A 23124-nucleotide genomic window follows, 5' to 3' on the forward strand; every position below is an offset into this window, starting at 1 on the left:
ACAAGATCGGGCTAGCCTGGGCTGTCCAGGTCAGATTATTCTCCTGGGACTGACACCTGACTTCACTGGTAAAGGTAAAGGTTCCCTTGCTCGAAAGCCAGTCGAGTCCGACTCTAGGGTTGCGGTGCTCATCACCGTTTCAAAGCTGAAGAGCCAGCGCTGTCCGAAGACGTTTCCGTGGTCATGTGGCTGACATGACTAAACACCAAGGTGCACGGAACGCTGTTACCTTCCCACCGAAGTGGTACCTATTTATCTCCTTGCAATTTCTTGCTTTCGAACTGCTAGGTTGGCAGGAGCTGGAACTAGAGACGGGAGCTCACTCCGTCATGCGGCAACTCAGGTCTCGAACTACTGAACTACCGACCTTCCACAGCCTGCAGTTCAGCGCCTTAACCATTTGAGCCACCGCAGCTCTTCACTGAGGCCAGGGCAAAAATAGGACTTTGTGCACAGCTGGTGTCTCATTTAAACTGGGTACTTTGCAAGGGCAGGGGGCCCCATTTTAAAGAAGATACTGTGTGGGTGTGACTGCGATCAGTTCTCTTGGAGAAAACGGCAGCTATGAAAAGTGGGCCGCGGAATCAACTCCTCCCCTCCACAAACTCTGCTCTCGGATTTCCAGGAATTTCCCAAGCCAGAGTTGGCATTGGCAACCCTACCAGCATCTCATCTAAATCAAATCCAATGTCTTGAGAGGGGAGGGGAGGGGAGGGTTTGATTTGTTTGAAACCTGTGCCAGATCTGTGACAAAAGGGGCAGGGGGTCCCCAAGGTCCATACTGCTCAGTCAAATCAGATATTGGGGGTAATAAGGATGAGGAGAATGCTTCCACGCCTTCAATTGTCCTACTTACCAAAGAGCTTAGGGAAAACCAAGTTGTTCCTAAAATTTCGTCAGCAGCCAGTTGTCAGCTGGACCCCCCAAGGTGTCAAAGTAATTTGTTATGAGGGCTGGATCTGACATAAATGTTACTTTGTCAGGCCGGGCCATGTCTGCCATAAAATGTAATGTCAGGTACCAGACATATAAACTTTATAAATGACACAGGCGAACCCAATGAATGGTATTCTTTTTTACTCCAAATACAAACAAAAGCAATTGATTCCTAGGCGTGAAAGCAATTTATTTACAGGAGGGTCCACAAAAGCCCCAATAAATAATCATATGCAAGACTAGGTTTTTTCGCAAGGGATACCATGCTTGTCTGCTTCCTTTCATTTCTTGACCGCTTCGACCACACACACCTCACCCGGTGCACCTGCTCCCCCCGCCCGAGCAGCCTCCTGCCTTCCCTGCCTCGCACCAGTTGCTCATGGGCTGGATAAGTGCCCTGGACAGGCCGGTTCCGGCCCCCAGGCCATATGCTTGACCCCCCAGCCCTAGACTGTCCAGGATCTAACACCTTCTGTTGTGCAGCCAGGGAGATTCAAAGTCCTAGAAATTCATCATTCATTTAGAATCTGGGCCCAACGAAGGTTGAACCCGTGCCCTGGATGTTTTCAGCCAATCAGGGCCTGAACCCCAATGGTTTGTATGAAATAGGGGTGGTGAGCCCCAGGACTCAGAGCCAATTAGGAGCTGCAATCAACATTCCTGGGGCCAATGGGTGAGGCAGCTTGCTGCTACCCAACCGGTCTAGATAGTAATCTAGTCCACCCCTGAGCTGAGTTGTTGGGTGCAGCCAGGATAGACAGAAGGAAGAAAAGGCAGCTGGAGGTTGCAAGAGGACGGAACAAATGAAGATGGGAGGCCGAGTCTGGATTGTGATGTTGCTGCTGGCGATTGGGGTTCAAGGAATGCGGTGAGTGCATGCAAGATCCTTGGATGCCCAGGGTTGACCGAAGAAAGGGACGGAGGTCTACAGTGGTGTCTTTAGAAGCTCAGACGCCTACATTCTACAGGGAGGGGATGCCAAAGTCCACTTTCTTAAAGGGAATTCTGTGGGTTAGGGAGGATAGGGATCCTAGACATTGATCTTCAAGGGACAAACTGAAGCTTGAGCTACTCTGATGTGTTTTCTGGATGAGGTGTAGAGTCTAACATTGGAGGAAGATTTAGAGATTAGCAAGCCATGATTCCTGGGTACCTGGGTAGGGGAGAAGGGCATAGTGGTTAGAGAGTGAACCAGGAGACAGTACTCCAACAAGGAATTATGGACCAGTGGGCTAAAACAGAGAGAGTTTGGATGATGCAGGGATCTGAAGATTGATGGACGGAGACTGAAGGACCCCTGAATTTTTGACCCCTAGTGAGTTAAAGGGGTGCTGCCCAGCCAGTCTCAGAACTCCAAGGTTTTTGGTAGGAAAAGAGTTAAATGATAGCTGAGAACAATGGTTTGTGGGGGAGGCAAAAGAAATGGCATGATGGGGTGTTTTGTGGTGGCAGGAGCAGCTCAGCGATGGTGTTTGACAGGAGACCGTTTGGACACCCTTGAATTAGAGCAAAGGATTCTGGGAGTTAGAACTGGAGAGTGAATTAAAGGTTTGGGTATGACTGAATTATCTGGGAACGGATTGGGATTTGACACTTTAGAAGAGAAAGGATTTAGATATGTTTGGAAGCTGCCTTGAGAAGGCTGTGTGTTGAGTGTCTGGGTTACAGACGTTTTAAACAAAATAAATACAGAATTCCTGACAGCAATAAGATGAGGAGGGCCAAAGTCAAAATCCCCAAGTTCTATGAAAGACAGCAAGCAGTTTCTGGAGAATCCTGGATTCCCTAGGAAACACATATGGATTGGGTTGGGTTCGTTAGGGATTTAGGCTTGCCCTCTTCCAAGTGGGGCCTGGAGATCTCCTGAAATCACAACTGATCCCCAGAATACAGAGATGGTCCCCCCCGCGGAGAACATGGCTGCTTGGGAGGGTGGGCTCTATGGCTCTTTTGAAGTCCCTCCCCAAATTTCGCTCTCCCCGCCTTCCATCCCCAGATCTCCGAGAGTTTCCCAATTGGGAGTTGGCATAATGTCTCTCTTGGATGAGAGTTCCATAGGTAACATCACTGCTACCAGCCTGATGCAACTCCTGCACTTTTAAATATTTGTGTGACATGTGAAACTGACAGCAATTCGGCAGGGATGCCTGCTCCTATCGCTGAACCTACAGAGGCTTTGCCTGTTGAATATCTGCTTGTCCCAAAGATATTTAAAGGCCTAAGGGATTAGAAACCGTTGGCAGCTTTAGCGATAAATGCGAGCGGAAGACCGAAAAGCGCTTTGGCACAGGGCAAAGGGGGAGACCTCACCCACTCACTGTTTCCAGGGGAATCCCCACGCTGTTGTCGCCCACCATTCCCGGCTGTCCTTCCCAGCCTATCAGCTCTATGCAAATGGGACTGCCGATACGTGGGCAAAGAAAAAGATGCAAAGCACTACTGGATCTTGCCTCAACCTAGAAAGCGTGCCGTGGCTGTGCAATCCTGTACATGGCGAGCAGAGTTACGTATCTGTAATTACCAGCCCTGCCCTGCTCAGCTGCCTACGGCTGGGTGATGCCCAGGTATCGGTGTGGTTAATTATAGAGGCCCTCTCAACAAGCAATATTTTTTTTTTGGCTAATATATTCCAACATGAATTGGGAGGTGGAAGAATGCATGCTGAACAGCATACCTGACGTTTGAGCAGAAGGGAGCTGAATTGTCACACCGGCCGGAAATGGGTTGTAGGTGATGGGAAGATGAGCTTTAAAACTGATGACTTTAAATTCCCACTCAGAAATCCTCCAGCTGGTTGCTAGCAGAGCCTCCCACATTGTGGGTTTTGTTTTCCAGCCTTTGCTACCGGCACACAAACACAGGAAGTTGCCTTGTACTGAGCCAGACTGTAGGTTTCTCCAGGTGACTCTTGTGTCTTGTCTACTCAGACTGGTGGTGGTTCTCCAGGGTCTCTCAAGTAGAGAGTTTTCACATCACGTGAGCATTTTAACTGTAGATGCCGGGGATTGAACCTGGGGTCTCCTGCATGCCAAGCAGAAGCTCTGCCGCTGAGCCACCACTCTTCTCTACCACCACCCCCATCCCTGTGCCTTTAAGAGCAGATATCATCAGATGATAGTCCTGATCTCTTTGCCTTGAAAAGTGTCCCTGGCTGGTTGCAGGTGGATCAAGCTGCACAGGAGCAAGTTAGGACAATATCCTTTTTCTAATCAGTTTGCAGGTCTAACCAGGGTTGCCAGCTCTGGGTTGGGAAATACCTGGAGATTTCAGGGGGTGGGGCCTTAGGGTGGGGAGCGGAAGGACTTAAATGGGGTATAATACCATATAGAGTCCACCTTCCAGAGCGGCCATTTTCTCCAGGTGAACTGATCTTTGTCACCTGGAGATCAGTTGTATTAGTGGGAGATCGCCAGTCACCACCTGGAGGTTGTAGAAACAACAGAGAGATCACGGGAAGGATGCGAAACAATGATGAAAACAACCGTGATGTAGTATTATGAAACTATATTTAGACTGCTGTTTTGCAGTGAGTGGTGTTTCTTCAACAAGTAATAACGACGCACGCATACACACTACGGAAACTGCATACACTCCCGTTTCACATAACAGCTTTTTCACAGTGTGCTGCATGAATAACATTAATTTACACGTCACTGAAATGAGAGGAAAAACAATTACAATCAAATGGTTATATGTCTAAATATATATTTTTGGACTGAATGCTAATCTGTTTGTATTTAATGAATACGCATTATTTTGACAAATGGTCTTTGACCGTAAATAAACATCATTCATTCATTCATTCATTCATTCATTCATTCAGTCAGTCAGTCAGTCAGTCAGTCAGTCAGTCATTACAATCAAATGACCATCTTATGTTGTCACTAATACATGCATGCAAACTCCACTGATTTTGTTCTCTGAGACAGGATCCCTCTGAAGAAATTCCCATCAGTCCGGAATCGCTTTGGCCAGTCGGGCCTGCCCATTGCTGACCTCTTAAGACGTGGAGGACTCAGGGCTGGGAAGCCCCCTAACGCTTCCGTCACCCACCAACGCCTCCACAACTATATGGACGTATGTGCTTTACTTCCTCTGAGGGTGAACTCAGCCATGGACACTTGACACTTTAGTCTGAGGGCAGGATTGCCTCGGTTGGACGGTGTAGGCGATTAGCGCTATCACACAGTATCGCACAGCCCAATGCTACATATATCTTTTCAGAAGTCAGGGCCTTTGCGTTCAGGAGGGCTTACTCCCAAGAAAGCGTGTCTAGGACTGCAGCCTTCGTCAGTTTTCCCCCCGTTCATTATCAGGGGCTTATTAATAATTGAAATTGGCATGCTTTTGCATATAAGCAAAACATCCTGGCCTGGACTCTGCCCTTGTGCCAGGCAAAGTCGGAAGCCTTCCTCAAGACTTTCCCCTACTTAAGTGGCTCTTCTATTGAGGGAGAACCACTTACTTTGGAGGAACACTCCTTAGGCCGGAACAACTTCCTCCAGCCTCAGGTAGGATACCGTCCACTTTCTATAGAAAAAGAGATATAGTTGTTCTTTGTTTATGAGGTGAGCACTGCAGGCACCATCTTGGGAGAGGCATCCCCTCCTGTATAAGAAAGAAGAATATCTCCCCATGACATTTATTTATTTAGTCCATTAGACTTATAGCCCGCTCTCCCCCGCGAACAGGCTCAGAGCGGGTAACATCATGATAAGACGCAATATACAATCTAAAACATCCATAATTCTAATACAATAAATACAGTAAAAGGATAAAACACAATCAAAAACACAACTAATAGACGGCATAAAATCTCAGGGGGGGTAAGTATCTAAAAACTGTCTGGTATGGAGAAAAGGGGCGGGGGAAAGGGGAGAAGGAGGAGGCAGGAGGTCGATCAAGATGGAAGACTGTCACTGCCCTCAACCATACGCCTGGTGGGACAACTCTGTCTTATAGGACAGGAACTGCTTTAGGTCCCACAGGGCTCGGATCTCACCTGGAAGAGTGTTTCCCCCCAGGTTGGATGAGGACAGCTGGACGCTCTTGGGGCCAGGGGTCACCAGAAGGTTTCTGTCACTTAAGTGTAGTGCTCTTGGGGGGGGGGTATATACTAGGAGAGGCGGTCCCGAAGGTATGCTGGTCTCAGACCATTTAGTGCTTTAAAGGTCAACACCAGAACCTTAAAAAAAAAAAAAGCGCTGCCCCACAGTTAATTGGGGAATAGTGGATCAAAATGCTTTCCATGGATTAGTCTAATTGATTAATTGACTGCACATATACTTGCTACCTATTTATCAGGCAACCAAAAAGAGGGGGGAAAGCCAGTGTGTAGTACAAGAAGCAAAACAAGAAATACCACTGACTGAAAACAAGTATATAATAATCATATAAGCATTACAGCAAGTATAATGTAAATCATTTGGCCAAGGTGCAGTAATGAAGCATATAAGAAGAAGAAGCACCGTCTACAGTCTTTCCATGTGTCTTACTCCAGCATAGGAAATATCAAATATCAAAGTCCAAATTGTAGTATATGTCATCATTGAAGTGTATATCATTGACGCGTAATCCGGATGCCTGGTGCCGCGTTTCGAATAATTCTTATTCAAGCATAGCTGTAATGGGACCCAATCTCAAGAGCTGGCATATACAAAGCCTAAGTGGTTAGTCAAGGAGAATAGCCTAAATGGTTAGTCAACCAGGCATCCGGATTACGCGTCGATGATATACACTTCAATGATGACATATACTTCAATTTGGACCTATTTATCAGAGACAAACCCTATTTTGGGGTTCCAAGCCCTGGTCTGTTGGCACCTGAAGCTAACCATATCTGTGTCTGGTCAGTGTCCAGATGAGAGACCCTCGGTAACTCTGCCTCCATATCCAAGGAACAAAGACAGGGTGTATTTGCAATAGAGGGATAACGTATCTGGGAAACCGCTGTCCTTGTTGGTCTTTTGAGGATACTTTTTTATTGAATGTAGAGCACACCCAGAAACTTGGTGTCGTGGTTAATGTGTCCAACTAGGATCTGAGAGCTTCAGATTCAAATCCTACTTTGCCACGAGTGACATTGGACATTCTCTCAGCCTAACTGACCTCACAGGGTTGCTGTGAGAATAAGAGGAGACTGATGAACACTACCCTAAACGCTTGGTGTGATGGCAGGATAAAAAAGATAGCAGATAAATGTATGCTAGATCGGATTATCATACGGTCCAGTTCAACATTATCTAATCTGACTGGCAGCCAGCTCTCCACGACACAGTAGAATTGTTTTCAGTTTCAGCCCTCTCTCCTGGAAGTCCAGAAGGATAGCTGGAATCTCTAAGGCATGTAAATATAGCCATGCGGACACGTGGCAATAATTGCCTATCTGTTGAATAAATATTGTTGTCTTTGTCAGAGAGAGTTCCGAGTACAAATGGATCCACTGTAAGACAGAACATTCAGTTTAACATTCTGAAGTTCATCTCTTTCAAGGAAGCTATTACGGGTGGTTTGTAAGCTGTTTCGGAAGCCCCGGCGTAGCAGAGTAAACAAAAGCTGTGCACAGCAGGTAGAGAAGAACCTTCAGCTTTGTGTAATGGGGCGGCACTCCAGCAGTGACGATCCTAGATGGGAAAACAGACATGGCATAGTTATGCCTCGGTGCTCTCCTCTTTCCATTGGTGAAACATCCGAGGGTATCGAAGTCTTGCAGGCCTAAATGGCTGATCAGGACAGGAGATCCCGGGAGCCCCAGAGCCTCTCTATTCTGAAATTAAGCACTGTAAAGATCTCCAGTCGCTCAGATGAGCTTTTAAAAGGATTAGACAAATTCACGGAAAATGTTCCTGACAACAGCGATTAATCATGATAGTTAAAATGCGCTGCAGGTTTGGGTGACAGAACTCTGCAGTCTGATCCAGCAAGGTAGTTCTTATGGACAGGCTAGCAATTATGGCCCCGGTCACACGGGCCGGATATTGTGGGGGGAGGCATGGCTGTTTGCCCCGGAGCAAACTATTGCGCAGCAGCCAGATCAAACGTCCCACCTGAAGTCCCGCCGACGTCCCATGGTTGGGGGGAGTTGCCAGTCATACCTCACTCCTGCGGCGCGGCAAAGAAGCGGCGCCGCGGGAGTTGTGTTGTTTTTTTTTAACCCAAGTGTTCACTTGCGCCGTTGGGTGCTTGTGCGCACCCGTGGAGACTTGACAAAAAAAAAATTGCGGCGGGACATGGGCGGGTGCCGGATGCCACAAGCTAACACCGAGATTTGAAAAAAAAAAAATTGCGGCGGGACATGGGCGGGTGCCGGATGCCACAAGCTAACACCGGAAACGTGATCTGACGCCCGCCGTTGCCCCGCGGTTTCCGGAAACTAGTACCTCGGAGGTACTAGTTTTTTACAGCGCATCTTCGGAGTGAAGCCTCGGGTGAGCCACAGGAGCTCTACGCTTCCCAGATGTGGCGGTGAGATCGCGCCCGGAAAATCCGCCTATCTTCCGTCTCTCTAGCATGCCTAATGCTCCGTGTGACCAGGGCCTATGTGAAGCAAAAGGGGGAGTGGGGGTGGGAGACCGTGTTCACCTTTTCCTTCCTTTCTCTCGTCCCCACCCCTCTCCAGGCACAGTACTACGGGGACATCTACATCGGGACCCCGAAACAGCGCTTCACCGTTGTCTTTGATACCGGCTCTTCCAATTTGTGGGTGCCCTCCTCCAAATGTTGCCTGGCACATCTGGCCTGCTGTAAGACCTCAGATACCTCAGTTCTCTGGGAATGGGGGAGTGTTGGTGATGGTCCTGAGGAGAAAGGGTTGTGAGGCCTCTCTAGGAAGAGATGGCCAGTTGTCAGGGAATTCTCACGTTCCAGACTGTGGCTTCACCAGATCAGGCACGCTACGGGTGGCTCACACATCAGTTGATTTATTTTTTGATTCCTCAGTATTTGATGAGGGGCAACTGAAAATGTGTCCTGGCTCCTCCCAACAAATTCTGTTTACTGATGTTCACCGATATGAATTAGAGATTGATTATGGTTCACTGGTCATCACTGGGTGCTGTTGCCACGAACTGGCAGCTGTGAACCTACCACTGAATGGTTTGTCCATCCAACAGAGGTTATGGCCATAACACACTCAGCCTATCTTATTATTACATTTTTATTCTAATCTTCTTTCAAAGAGCTCACGTGTCCCCGGTCCCTCATATTTATCTTCACAACAACCCTGTGAGGTAGGTTGGCTGAGAGACGAGAAGTAGCACCCTCGGGCTTTCAAGGAAAGGAAGAAAAAGAAGAGGAGGGGGAGGGGGAGGAGGAGGAGGAGAAGGAGGAGGAGATTGGATTTATCCCCCGCCCTTCACTTGGAGTCTCAGAGCGGTTTACAAACTCCTCTCCCTTCCCCTCCCCACAACAGACACCCTGTGAGGTGGGTGGGGCTGAGAGAGCTCTGACACAAACTGCTCTTTCAGGAACAGCTGTGCCAGAGCTTGAGACTGACCCAAGGTCACATCAGCAGGTGCAAGTGGAGGAGTGGGGAATCAAACCCGGTTCTCCCAGATTAGAGTCTGCGCACTTAACCACTAGACCAAACTGGGGACAAAATTCTGGGGTCCTAATCAACCTGAGGGCCCAAGGAGCTGGACCAATCATGTAGTTCCCTTTCAGTTTGCATCTGAGGAGAGGGCCCACAAGAAATATTTGCTGGCAGAGCCATGATAACTCTTAGTAAGCCTGACTGGCCCACAGTCAGCCAGTAACCTTTGTGAGTGAGCAGCCATTTGAACTTACCCCATATTTAGGGTCACCAGCTCTGGGTTAGGAAATACCTGGAGATTTGGGGGGTGTAGTCTGAGGAGGGCAGGGTTTGGGGGAGGGGATGGACTTCAATGGGGCATAATGCCATAGAGTCCACCTTCCAAAGTGGCCATTTTCTCTAGGTGAACCGATAGCTTCAGCCACCCCCTGCAGGCTGGCAACCCGAGATCTAACCCATTTGACGAATAGGGAGATTAGAACTGGGAAAAGGAGGTATTGTGTTGTGAGAACCGCACAACGAAACAGTAGGGTTGCCACCGCAATGTTCCCTCTAAGCTGTGGGAGTCTCATGAGCAAAAATTCCACTTTGTGAGCTCCTGGCATGAAAGTGGTGAGCGAGCAGTTTGTCTGCTGCATCAATCAGTTTGCTCTGGAGCCATCCTTCCTGAGCGGAGACAAATAATTGGGGGGCCAGGGGCTAAAAAACTATGAGCTAGCTCACACTAACTCAGCTTAGAGGGAACACTGGTTGCCAGCCTCCACAACCTCTGCTGTGGAGAACGTGAAATTTCTAAAGTACCTCTGAATTAGTGCAGAGTGGGCCTCTCTCACCAATTACCAAATATGATGTCCTCCGTTCCTCAGAGGAGGAGGACCCTTCACGGTAAGTATCCAATGGTCCATTCTCCCTCTGAGGCGGAGGGCATGTTGGTGGGTCATTCCCATCCTCTTATTAGTCTCTCCCTCAGACCAGCTGGGATGATGTGATGTCCAGCCAGTTGAAGGCCTTGAAATTTACTTTCTAAAGAACAGAAGCACTGGCCCTGACCTGTTTGGTGTAGTGGTTAAGTGCATGGACTCTCATCTGGTAGAACCGGGTTTGATTCCTGAAAAGTACGCAGACGGAGAGTGATTTCAGCAAAGCGTACTTTATTCGATCAGGATCAAGACGACTTTGGCCGGCTCGCAGGCCGGCTTATATCCCCCGAGAAACTGCCACCCAAAACACACCCCTACTTCCCTATAGGTTATTTACAGTGGCCGAGAGTTCCATAGGCTCTCGGCCGGGAACCTAGCCCCCTGATTGGAGCGGGCTAGGATCCGCATAGTCCATTGTCTCTTGGAGCGAAGCTTGACGTTTGTCTCTGGACTTGTCTGGACTTTCTGTCAGAGCTCTCTCAGCCCCACGTACCTACCATTGAGGGGAGGGGAAGGAAAAGGAGTTTGTAAGCCACTCTGAGACTCCTTTGGGGTAGTGAAGGGTGGGGTATAAATCCAATCTCCTCCTCCTCCTCCTCTCCTGGATAGCCCAGGCAACCCCAATCTTGTTGGATCTCAAAAGCGAAGCAGGGCCAACCCTGGCAAATACTTGGAAGGGCGACCGCCAAGGAATACCAGAGGCAGGATGCAGAGGCAGGCTAATCAAGCCACCTCTCTGAAAAATGTCCAAGCCCACAGTAGGGGTTGCCAGAAGTCAACCATAACTTCCAGACAAGCACACAAAACACACATACACACACAATAGACAGACAGACAGGCAGATATAGAACTGAAGTACTGGAAGCTAGGCAGTGACAGTGTGGTATAATGATTAGCACTTTGGAGTTGGGAGACCAGGGGTTTAAATCTATCCTTGCCTATGTGGCTCTCTGGGTTACTTTGGGCCAGCTGCTTTCTCTCAGCCTAGCCTACCCCATAGGGTTGTTGTGAGAATAAAATGGAGGAGATAACGTATGTTGCTCTAACTTCCTCCTTGGAGAAAAGATGGGCTAAAAATATGTTGGCTGGAAAGGACTCCAGCAAGTTAATGAGGGCTAGGGGAGTTTGCTAAGTGATTTTAATATTTATTTTATATAATTTAGAAAACTGTACGCTGCCTCTCCGGAGAAACTCCCCACTCCGGTCTGTCTCCTGTCCCCCCAATATTTGCTGTATCTTGTGGCTACTACCCTCCCCTTTCTGGCTACCATGCTGTATCATGTTAACTGTGAATGTGCACAACTTCACTATCATACAGGAACATAAAGAAGTCTCATGTGCTGGGTTAGCTCTAGCTATCTTTGGAAATGTGATTTGTTCAAAGAAGTCAGAACCAAAGTACTTAAGGATGGACTGATATGGTGTTTGAACAACATAGTGCTAAATAGAGTGAATTAACATTACTGCTATTTTTAATCTCATGTTTCTTTTCTATAACATGAGAAGTTTCCATTAGACAAATTGGGCTGGAGTTCTAAGCTCCTCTGTCATGTTGTGATTGATCTATTATACATGATTGAAATGGCACTGGATTTTTAAAATAATAAAATATGATGGTAAGAGAGTTTCCTGAACCAAATCTGGACCCCAACAAGTGCAGCCTGCTCCAATGCCAACACAGAAGCAAAAGGGGAATAAAGAAAGGAACTCCGGTAATAACTGAACCTGCTGGCAAGCGACTTTTTAGGGGGTTCAAGTTGTGTAGCTGGTCCATTACCCTTCACTCCCTTCTCAAAATGGCTCCGGAACAGACAGACAGGGGATGACGAAGGCATTACAGGTGTTTATATTAAGTTCCTCCCCACCAAATACAATTGTTGAATGGCAACACAAGGTTACCTATAAGGCGGATATCCCCAATCCTTTGGAAACTGTTAAACGGTAAAGGTAAAGGTTCCCTTGCTCAAAAGCCAGTCGAATCCGACTCTAGGGTTGTGGTGCTCATCTCCATTTCAAAGCCGAAGAGCCAGCGCTGTCCGAAGACGTTTCCGTGGTCATGTGGCCGGCATGACTAAACACCAAGGCGCACGGAATGCTGTTACCTTCCCACCGAAGCGGTACCTATTTATCTACTTGCAATTTCTTGCTTTTGAACTGCTAGGTTGGCAGGAGCTGGAACTAGAGACGGGAGCTCACTCCGTCATGCAGCAACCCGGGTCTCGAACTGCTGAACTACCGACCTTCCACAGCCTGCGTCTTAACCACTTGAGCCACCGCAGCTCCTGGCTAATGATCTTGAAATCTAGCTGGCACTGGATGCTGGGCGTAACCACAAAATGGCTTTCACTAGAGCTGGAGCCAATCACAAAATCTCAGGGGATTAGGTTCACATGCACACAAAGGTTTATACCTTGATTTGAATAAAATTTTGCTGATCCTAAAGGTGCCCCTGGAGTCGAACTTTGTTCTGCTGCTTCAGACCAACACGGTTACTCACCTGAATCTATAATTCCAAATAGTAATTCTTTAACATTCCAGGCAGAAACTCTGTTTAACAGGATGCCTTTTTAAATATTTTCTTGCCTACACATAGCTTATCTGCAGACATACAGTGAAGATCCTTGTGGTGTGGCGGCAGCTGCTGCCAAAGCAACTTTTAAAAATCTGCACAGCCAATCAGATGGTGGATCAAAAGCCCTGCTGGGCGAAAGCCCCACCTGCCCCATTCACTTTCTAAAAACACTTGGCAGGCACCAATCAGATGGTGGATCAATAGCCCTGCTGGGCGAAAGCCCCACCTGCCCCATTTACTTTCTAAAAACAGTTGGCAGGCACCAGGAAAAGTATCTGTGGGTCCCATGCAATGCTCCCTCTAAGCTGTGGAGTCTTGTAAGCAAAAATTCTAGTTGGTAAGCTACTGGCATTAAAGTTGTGAGCGAGCTATTTGGCTGCTGTACAAATTAGTTTGCTCTGGAGCCGTCCTTCCAGAGCTAAGACAAAATTGTGTGAGCCAGAGGCTAAAAAACTATGAGCTAGCTCACACTAACTCCGCTTAGAGGGAACACCATGGCTTCCTGGGGCGCCACACTGGGGGACCCTGCTATAATGCATCAACATTAAGGGTAGGCTGGGCTGGGTTTCGATCAAGAAAGAAGGTGCTGAGATCTGGCCCACTTCCACCACTGCCACTAATGCCCTTTCTTTCCTCAGGGGTACACAGTCACTACCGGTCCTTGTTTTCGTGCACCCACGAGGCTGATAAGTCCAAATTTGAAATCCACTACGGAAGCGGCAGCCTGAAAGGATTCTTGAGCCGGGATGTTCTGACTGTAAGTACGGGACAGCGTTACCAACGCTGGCTTAGGAAATTCCTGGAGATTTGGGGGCAGTGTCTTGGGAGGGGCAGATAGTTTGGAGGGGGGAGGGAGTTCAGTGGGCATGTGATGCCGTACAGGCTGCCCTCCAAAGCTGCCTATTTCCTCCAGGGAAACGGATCTCTTTAGTCTGAAGATCAGTTCTAATTTGGGAGAACCCCAGGTCCCACTTTTAGGGTTGCAAAGTCCCCTCTGACCACCGGAGGGGGATGGGGGGTAGGGTTGCCAGATCCAGGTTGGGAAACTTCTGGAGATCTGGGGATGGAGCCTGGGGAGGACAGGGCCCTCAGTGGGGAGCAAGGCCACAGAGTCCACCCTCTCCGAAGCATCCATTTTCTCCAGAGGAACTGATCTCTGCAGTCTGGAGATGTGCTGTAATTCCGGGGGATCCCCAGGTCCCGCCTGGAGGCTGATGCAGTAGCCAAATTGCTTGCTCATAACTTTAATGCCAGTAGCTCACAAAGTAGACTTTTTGCTCACAAGACTCCACAGCTTAGAGGGAACATTGAACCCTAGTATGGGGAGTGCAGTTTGATAAGATGCAGAATATCAGTAAGGGCCCTGATGTATTTTATTTTATTTAAAAGATGTCACCTTTGGAGGGAGGATTTGGATTGGGGGGGGGGTCATAGTGCTGGAGCAGTGGAACGAACCCTTTCCCTCTTGTTTCTGTCTAGACAGAGGTTGCCCCTACCCAGGTGCTATTAGATCAACGGTGGGGGTGGGGGGAGGACGGACAGGCTGCCAAGATGTAATGATGTCGAGCCTGTGTGTTAAATATATATTAATATTTAATGCTGGGTTAATCAGTGCCTTATGAAAAAATTACCATCTCAGTAACTGATAGGGTTGACATCAGACAAAGATAAACTGGAGTCCTGTAGCACTTTAACTCATTTTTATTCTGGCATAAGATCTCATGAATTAGAGCCTGCTTTCTCAGATTGTGTAGGGGGTTCCAAACCAGGCAAAAATTATAACTGAGGTAAAAAAACAAAACAAAACCCAAACCCTACAGTAGAGTCAAAGGGTTGTGAAATACAGGAAAGACAAGGTGAGATGTAACGATTTACAATTCAAACGTGACGAACTACAAAAAGTACATGAGAGCAGTAGCTGAGCAGAAAGAGATCTCTAGTAGCCACATTAGGTAAAGGTTTCCCTTGCTCGAAAGCCAGTCGAATCCGGCTCTAGGGTTGCGGTGCTCATCTCCATTTCCAAGCCGAAGAGCCAGCGCTGTCCAAAGATGTTTCCGTGGTCATGTGGCCGGCATGACTAGACGCCAAGCCCCACGGAACGCTGTTACCTTCCCACCGAAGTGGTACCTATTTATCTACTTGCAATTTCTTGCCTTCGAACTGCTAGGTTGGCAGGAGCTGGAACCAGAGACGGGAGCTCACTCCATCATGCGGCGCACTCGGGTCTCGAACTGCTGAACTACCGACCTTCCAGCCTGCAGTTCTGTCTTAACCACTTGAGCCACCGCAGCCCTCAGTAGCCACATTAGTCACAAGCAAAATATGAAAACAAGCCATGGAATATCTTTCTTAGGCTCAACCAAAATGCCACAAAACAACAGGCAAGCTTTCGCGTTCTCCAGAACTCTTCATCAGGATGGATGTTAAAAACATTAAAAGGTGGGGCAGGGCTCAGGAGAAAAATATATTTTGGGCCATATAGACCTCTTTTTGCGTAGGCTATCCATAAAATGGCGTAGGCTATCCATAAAATGCTTAGCTTGCTTCAATCGTTCACAAGTTTCAAATAGTTTTGTTAAGCTAGTTAACTCCTATAACACACTGTAATGATTCTCCAGTCTTCTGGCTGATTTGATAGAAAAGGAATTGAAAGATAGTGTTTGCCTCCAGAAGGTGTCAAAATCTGACAGAAATTCTGCTTTTCAGAGTGACCCTGCTCCTTTCGTCTGCAAAGGCAACAGAAGCTGAAAGTTTGTAGTGGAAGACATATGGATTCCCCCCACCCCCCATGATTACTCATGGATGTTGAACTTGCTAATATTAGGAGAAATTCAAAATCCATGACTAATTATGAAAAAAATCCAGATTTTGGGGCGAAAAGTTTTTGAATTTGTTAATATTTGAAAAGCCTTGACCTGGATAGCCCAGACTAGCCTGATCTCATCAGATCTCAGAACAGTGGTGGCGAACTCAGGTCTATTTTTGGGCAGGAACGCACAGGAACGGAGTTCCGGCTGGCTCCCGAGTTGGCCACGCCCAGCAGGAGCTCATTAGCATAACAGGCCACACCCAACAGCAGAAACTCATTAGAATTGGCTACATTCGGGGTGTGTGGCCTAACATACGAAGTAGTTCCTGCTACAAAAAAAGGCCCTGGGTTTTGACAACAAACAAGGTAAACAGAATAAGAAGCAAAAGGTGGGTGTGGCTGGATGAGCACACTTCTGGTAACATGGGGGTGCGGCCTAATATGCTAATGAGCTGTGCTGTCAGGGGTGTGGCCTAATATGCTAATGAGTTTCTGCTGTTGGGTGTGGCCTATTATGCTAATGAGTTCCTGCTGGGCTTTTTCTACAAAAAGAGATTGGGATTTATATTGGGATATATATCCCGCCCTGGGCCGTACGGGTAGGGCGGGATATAAATCCCAATATAAATAAATAAATAAATAAATAGTATGAGAGATCCATTGCAGTCTAAAGCTTAATCTGTGAGATACTTTAGGAATGTTTACCTTGAGTAAAAAGGACTACCTGCATCTGGTCTAATTAGCTACGGGGTTTTGTTGTTGTTTTAAAAAAGAGACAGTGTGATATAGTGGTTAAAGACACAGTGTGGTATAGTCCCTCTAGGATCTGAAAGGTCCATGTTGTTTTATTTTATTTGGAAGTGTACACCCTGCTTCTCTGACAAATGGGGATCCAAAGGAGCTTACAACTTTGTTCTCCCCTCATCAATTTCATTTTAGATTTCCAGTCTGCCATGAAGCTCTCTTGGTGAGCTTGGGCCAGTCATTCTCTTGCAACAGGGTTATTGGGAGGATAACTATACACACACACACCCTCAGGTTTGTGGAGAAAGAGAGGGATGGAAATGTATTAGATAGATAAAATAACAACTAACGCAATATGGAACGTTATAGGATCAATTGCACTTTGGGGAATGCAGGAACAGTTCAAGGGCAGGTGTCAAAACAGTTAGGAGACCTAAACTCTCCATTTAGAGGCCCGTGTCCACCAAACCATCAATTCTGAAAAGATCATTTATGGGTAAGTAAAGTGTGCATGTTGTCAAATTATGCCTGGCCAAGTCATCAACACCCTGACCTGGACAACTCAGGCTAGCCTAATCTCATTATATATCCGAAGCTAAGACACCCCCACCCCAAAAGGAATACCAGGGTCATGACACAGAGGCAGGAAATGGCAAACCACCTCTGAATGTCTCTTGCCTTGAACACCCTACAGGGTTGCCGTTAAGTCAGCTGTGACTTGACGGCTAGCAACAACAACACAAAGTTATCAACAATATCTCAACATATCCCACTTCTGTTTGGGACTAGGGCGCAGGTCAGCCAGGTCAATGACCAATCAGGACTGAGCCCCAGTACTGCTGTTTTTAATGGTAGTCCCCATCACTGGTCCCGGAACCTATGAAAACATTCCCACTAATGTATCACGCCAGTGCATTTGATTTTGGCTTCCCTGAGTAGCCATACGTCATCCCGTTCCCCTCAATGGGCCAAAGCTACCACAATTTATTTACTCATTAAAATATGTATCCCCCACCTTGCCTCTTAGCTGAGGGCACCCTCTGTCCTACCCATCCACCTTGAAAGGCAGGTACGTGACAACTCCCACTTTTTGTTGTATGCCCCCATACTCCATTCTCCTATACTTGTCATGTGTGCTGGTAAATAGGGATTGGGGGGGGGAGGCTGATCCTGAGACAAGTGAAAAGTAGAATTCATCAAGAGCAGATCTCATCAGATCCCGGAAGCTAAGCAGGGTCGACTCTAGCAAGTACTTGGTTGGGAGACCTCCTTGGAATACCAGCAGTTGGGAGGTGGGGGCAGGCTTTATTCAGACATCTCTCTGAATATCTTCCAAGCCCCCAGTAGAGGTCAGTCACCAGAGGTCGCCATGACTTCCAGGTGCACACACACATGCACATATGAAAAAATACACACACAAAGAAGATGAAGAAGACAAGAGATTGGATTTATACCCCGCCCTTCACTTGGAGTCTCAGAGCGGCTTACAAAATCTTTTCCCTTCCCCTCCCCACAACAGACACCCTGTGGGGTAGGACGGGCTAAGAGAGCTCTTTCAAGAACTGCTCTTTCAAGGACAGCTCTGACAGAACTATGGCTTGCCCAAAGTCATCCAGCAGCTGCATCCAGAACCCGGTTCTCCCCAAAAAAGAGCATCTACTTCCTAGTCTGGTGATGGATTAATAAGTCGTATGGACAGCATAGAAGCTGTGGGGGAGGGAGAACCCCGGTGGGGTAAGCTGGGAGAGGGCTACCATCTCCCCCTCCCGTACCCAGGTCTCGGTCATGCACGCCAGGTCAACCTGTTGTTCTATGACAAAGTCCCGAAGGACTATTGTCTTCTTGTTAATAGACCTGGCGTTGCACAACACCAATGACGGAGGGGTTTTACTAATCCTCGCCCCACTGCCGACATCCTTTGGGATGGGTCGCGGGCTGGAAGGACACCGAGCCCTTTTATTTCTCAGGATCCTTCCTTTATCACTCCGCCTGATTGACCTGACGAATGAATCTACCAATGAGTTAAAAGCAAGACACTCATAATGAGTTAAACATTTATTTCCTCAGTAGGCCACATCCTAGTGGTGAGGTAAATAGCAGCCCCAGGGATGGGAGATGAACATACAGGAAGGGGCACCAGAGCACCTGGGGGGAGGGGGGCACCAAAGACCCAGTTTGAATTGGGGGCTCCCGTGGATAATACCAATATACATTTAAATAGGAGATGCCTTGACAGAATTCTCCTGTCATCCATTTTGGTCTTAACTCTCCCCCATCCCAAAGAACTGTTTATGATTAGGCAATAAAGTTTTAATCAGTTTAAAATGGTAGAAAGGTCAATTAATTTTGCGAGAACCAGTGTGGCATAGTGATAAGATTGTCAGGAATGACCTGGGGAGATCCACTTTCAAAGCTGTCAAGCTCACTGGGTGACCTTGGGCCAGTTGCTGTCTCTCTCAGCTTAACCTCCCTCATAGGGTTGTTGTGAGGAGGAAATGGGAGCAGGGAGACTGGAGTTCAAATTCCTCTCTCAGCCCCAAAGCCTACTGGGTGTTTGTGGGCCAGACTCTCTCAGTTTAACCTACCGCACAGAGTTGTTGTGAGAATAAAAGGGGAAGGGGTGAACCACGGATGGTGTTCTGAGCGCCTTGAAGGAAGGGTGAGACAAAAATGTACAAAACACACTAAAACTTTAGCCAAGTAACTGGTGGGGGAAAATGTTAATTGGTGAGACCAAGGTCTGCAGGATATACATGTACTACCTGAATTACTTTTTGTTTTGCTGTGTACTACTGTAAGAGAGAATGAAAAGGAAGATACATGAGAAGGATATTAAGTGGGAGTTACCTCACATTTCCTTCGAGGTCCTCATGCTGAAAGGTCGATAACCAGCCAATGTATTTAAATGGGATGGGCTAATTAAATGATAGCGGATAAACAGATGGGTTAATTAAAAGATAGATAAATCAAGTTAAAATCTTTTGGCAATAGAAAAGTATTAATTAAAATGATGCTGACACTAGTCATCCTCATTATAATGAATATCACATCATCGTCAATGTTTTTCAGAGTAGCCAAGGCAAAAAATGTCCCTGCCTCCCAAAACTTCCAATCTACATTTCAAAGACCAAAAGGGGAAGGGAGAGGAGGGAAAGGCAAGACAGGGACACAATTAAACAAGTTAGAATACAGTGACATGGATTTATTCTACTTGAACTCCACCCTTGTTGTCCCAGGAGTTGAGAAATTATGTTCATGTCTCCTTTTATCCTCACAACAGTGCTGAGAAGTAGGTTAGGCGCAGGGCTCTTTTTCTAGAAAAAGCCCAGCAGGAACTCATTAGCATAATAGGCCACACCCAACAGCAGGAACTCATTAGCATATTGGCATGACAGCACAGCACATTAGGCCACACCCCCATGTTACCAGAAGTGTGGTTATCCAGCCACATCCACCTTTTGCTTGTTATTCTGTTTACCTTGTTTGTTGTTGTCAAAACCCAGGGCTTTTTTGTAGCAGGAACTCCTTTGCATGTTAGGCCACACACCCCTAATGTAGCCAATCATAATGAGTTTCTGCTGTTGGGTGTGGCCTATTATGCTAATGAGTTCCTGCTGGGCGTGGCCAACTTGGGAGCCAGCCGGAATTCCGTTTCTGTGGATTCCTGCCCCAAAATAGCCCTGGTTAGGCCTTTGACTACCCAATGGACTCTGAATGTGAATTTCCTTTGTCTAAAGCCCTCTAGCCAGTACACCACAATGGCTCTATTTCTGGAATGAGGACAACTTATTAATTAAAAATATTTAGACCCTGCTTTTCTTTTGTGGCTCAAGGCAGCTTACGATTCCAAATTTCAAAAATACAATAAAAGCTCAGGGAACCCCCCTCTCCCAGAATCCCGCAGCTTACACTCCATGCCCTTGCGAATAAAATGGCTTTGCAGCATCTTCTAAAATATCTAAAGATGGCAGCCACTCACCTTCTCAAGAAGCCTGTTCCGTAGGGTGGGAGCTACTATAAAAATAGGGTTGCCAGGTCCTCCCTGGCCACCAGCAGGGGACGGGTGGGGGTAGCATTGCCAGCTCCAGGTTGAGAAACTCCTGAAGGTTTGGGGATGCTCTCTTTAGTCTGAAGATCAGTTCTAATTTGGGAGAACCCCAGGTCCCACTTTTAGAGTTTCCAAGTCCCCTCTGACCACCGAAGGGGGATGGGGGGTTAGGGTTGCCAGATCCGGATTGGGAAACTCCTGGAGATCTGGGGATGGAGCCTGGGGAGGACATGGACCTCAGTGGGGCACGAGGCCACAGAGTCCACCCTCTCCGAAGCATCCATTTTCTCCAGGGGAACTGATCTCTGCAGTCTGGAGATGAGCTGTAATTCCGGGGGATCCCCAGGTCCCGCCTGGAGGCTGGCAGCTCTATAAAAAGGCATAGACTCTCTGGTAGATGCCAGCTGGGCTACCTTATGCAGGGTACAACCAGTAGCTGGCAACCTGAGAACTGTAGTAGGCACACAGGGACATATGGAGAGAGACAGTCCTTAAACTTCGTGTGCCCTGGGTAGGTCCAGCTCCAGCTTGAGAAATTGCTGGAGATTGGGGGTGGAGCCTGAGGAGGGCGGGGTTTGGAAAAGGGGAGGGACCTCAGTGAGGATGGGATGCCCTCTAGAGGCTGCCTTCTGAAGCTGCCAGTTCCTCCAGGTGAATTGATCTCTGTAATCTCGAGATGAGCTATAATTCCAGAAGATCTCCAGGTCCCACCTGGAGGAACTGGCACCCCCAGTCCCATGCCATTAATTTAACTCAGGTAGTCTTCAGTGGCAGCCTGGAGCACGTTAGACTATTGGGTTTGAGTTATGAACACGTAAAGCTGCCTTTCTCCTAGACGGGCTATTGGTCCTTCTCCTTCACTACTGACTACTCCAACACGGCAGGGGCCTTGCAGGGAGAAAGAATACCTGCTGCCTGAGATCTTGCAGCTAGAGAGGTCAGGAACTGAACCCAAGAACTCTGTAGGTCTCCACTGTTGTTCCCCATAGCATTTACCTCAGAACCAGGAGTCATTTTGTGGAAAAAGAGTTGCAGGAGCTCATTAGCATAACTTATTTGCATATGCCACACCCCCTGACATCACCGGAAGTGTGTCAGAAGGCAACACCCACTGCTCAGGCTCCACTGGACTGTTTTGGATTGCTAGCTATTGGGGGGGGGGACTGTGCAGCTCTGTCCTCGCAGAATGAGGGAAAGCTTGTACCTGAAGGCGGGCCGGGGGGAGGGGCTCTGCAATTTAACTGGCTACTTCTTGCTCCTCGTGGCCTGACTGAGGGCTGCTGGGAGCAGGGGGCGGGGCTTGTTGCATGTGCCCGCCCCCTGGGCTCCTTACTGCCAGAGCTCTGCTCCTGTGCGCTCCCGCAGGAAATGACCCCTGCTCAGAACTCTGGGTTCAGAAATACCTGGAGATTTCAGGATAGAGCCTGGGAGGGTGGGGTTTAGGGAAGGGAAAGACCTTGGCAAGCAGGGCTTTTTGTTGTTGTTGTTGTTGAAAAAGAGGTGCTGGAACTCTCAAGAGGGAAATGAAGTTTTCAGTCAGTATACTGAAAACTCATGAACTTTTAAACATTTTTAAAAGAATTTTGTCAAAGAGGTTCCGGAACCCCATTCCGGCACATTCCCCTAGAAAAAAAAGCCTTGCTGATAAGGTATATGATCGTGCCACCTTCCAAAGCAGCTATTTTATCCAGGAGAAGTGGGGGAAAATGACTCAAATGAATAAGTAATAAATATGTAGACTAAAAACCAACTTAATTCCGGGAGATCTCCAGTCCTCACCTCAAGTTTGGCAAGCCTACTCTGTAGTTCTCCATTGCTGTTCCCAGCGACGGAGACATTTGTTTTTTGAACTGGAGATCTCAGGGACTGAACCTGGGACTTTCTGTATACAGACTGCTGTTGAATAATGGATGCTCCTTCACTTTGTCTAGAACTTAAAAGTGGGTTTGATGGAAGACAGAGAGGTGGCATCATGGGCAGTGTTCCCTCTAAAGCTGAGTTAGTGTGAGCTAGCTCACAGTTTTTTAGCCTCCGGCTCACACATTTTTGTCTTCGCTCAGGAAGGATGGCTCCAGAGCAAACTAATTTATGCAGCAGCAAAACGCTCACTCAGAACTTTAACGCCAGTAACTCACACAGTAGAATTTTTGCTCACAAGACTCCACAGCTTAGAGTGAGCATTGATCATGGGTGCGTTCCAGGAAGGAGTTCCAAAGGGCAAGGCTTCTTTTGTAAAAAAAAGTCCAGCAGGAACTCATTAGCATAATAGGCCACACCCAACAGCAGAAACTCATTAGCATATTAGATCACACCCCTGACAGCACAGCTCAATAGCATATTAGGCCGTACCCCCATGTTACCAGAAGTGTGGTCATCCAGCCACACCCACCTTTTGCTTCTTATTCTGTTTACCTTGTTTGTTGTCAAAACCCTGGGCTTTTTTTGTAGCAGGAACTTCTTTGCATGTTAGGCCACACACCCCTAATGTAGCCAATCCTAATGAGTTTCTGCTGTTGGGTGTGGCCTATTATGCTAATGAGTTCCTGCTGGGCGTGGCCAACTCAG

At 47.6% G+C, this 23124-nt stretch overlaps 1 protein-coding gene across 1 annotated transcript in view; it reads left to right on the forward strand.

Moving 5' to 3' along the window:
• The first annotated feature begins 1690 nt into the window (after positions 1 to 1690).
• The window catches only part of LOC107116580 (cathepsin D-like), a 40061-nt gene continuing 18627 nt past the window's right edge, over positions 1691 to 23124 (forward strand). Inside the window, exons 1-4 of the mRNA XM_015418519.1 lie at positions 1691 to 1804; positions 4866 to 5013; positions 8555 to 8678; positions 13597 to 13715. Coding sequence (XP_015274005.1) covers positions 1740 to 1804; positions 4866 to 5013; positions 8555 to 8678; positions 13597 to 13715 — 456 coding nt within the window. The 5' untranslated portion in view covers positions 1691 to 1739. The remainder of the gene's footprint in view (positions 1805 to 4865; positions 5014 to 8554; positions 8679 to 13596; positions 13716 to 23124) is intronic.

The sequence above is a fragment of the Gekko japonicus genome, unplaced genomic scaffold, assembly GCF_001447785.1.
Source record: "Gekko japonicus isolate JY-2015 unplaced genomic scaffold, Gekko_japonicus_V1.1 scaffold299, whole genome shotgun sequence".
NCBI classification, from domain to species: domain Eukaryota; kingdom Metazoa; phylum Chordata; class Lepidosauria; order Squamata; family Gekkonidae; genus Gekko; species Gekko japonicus.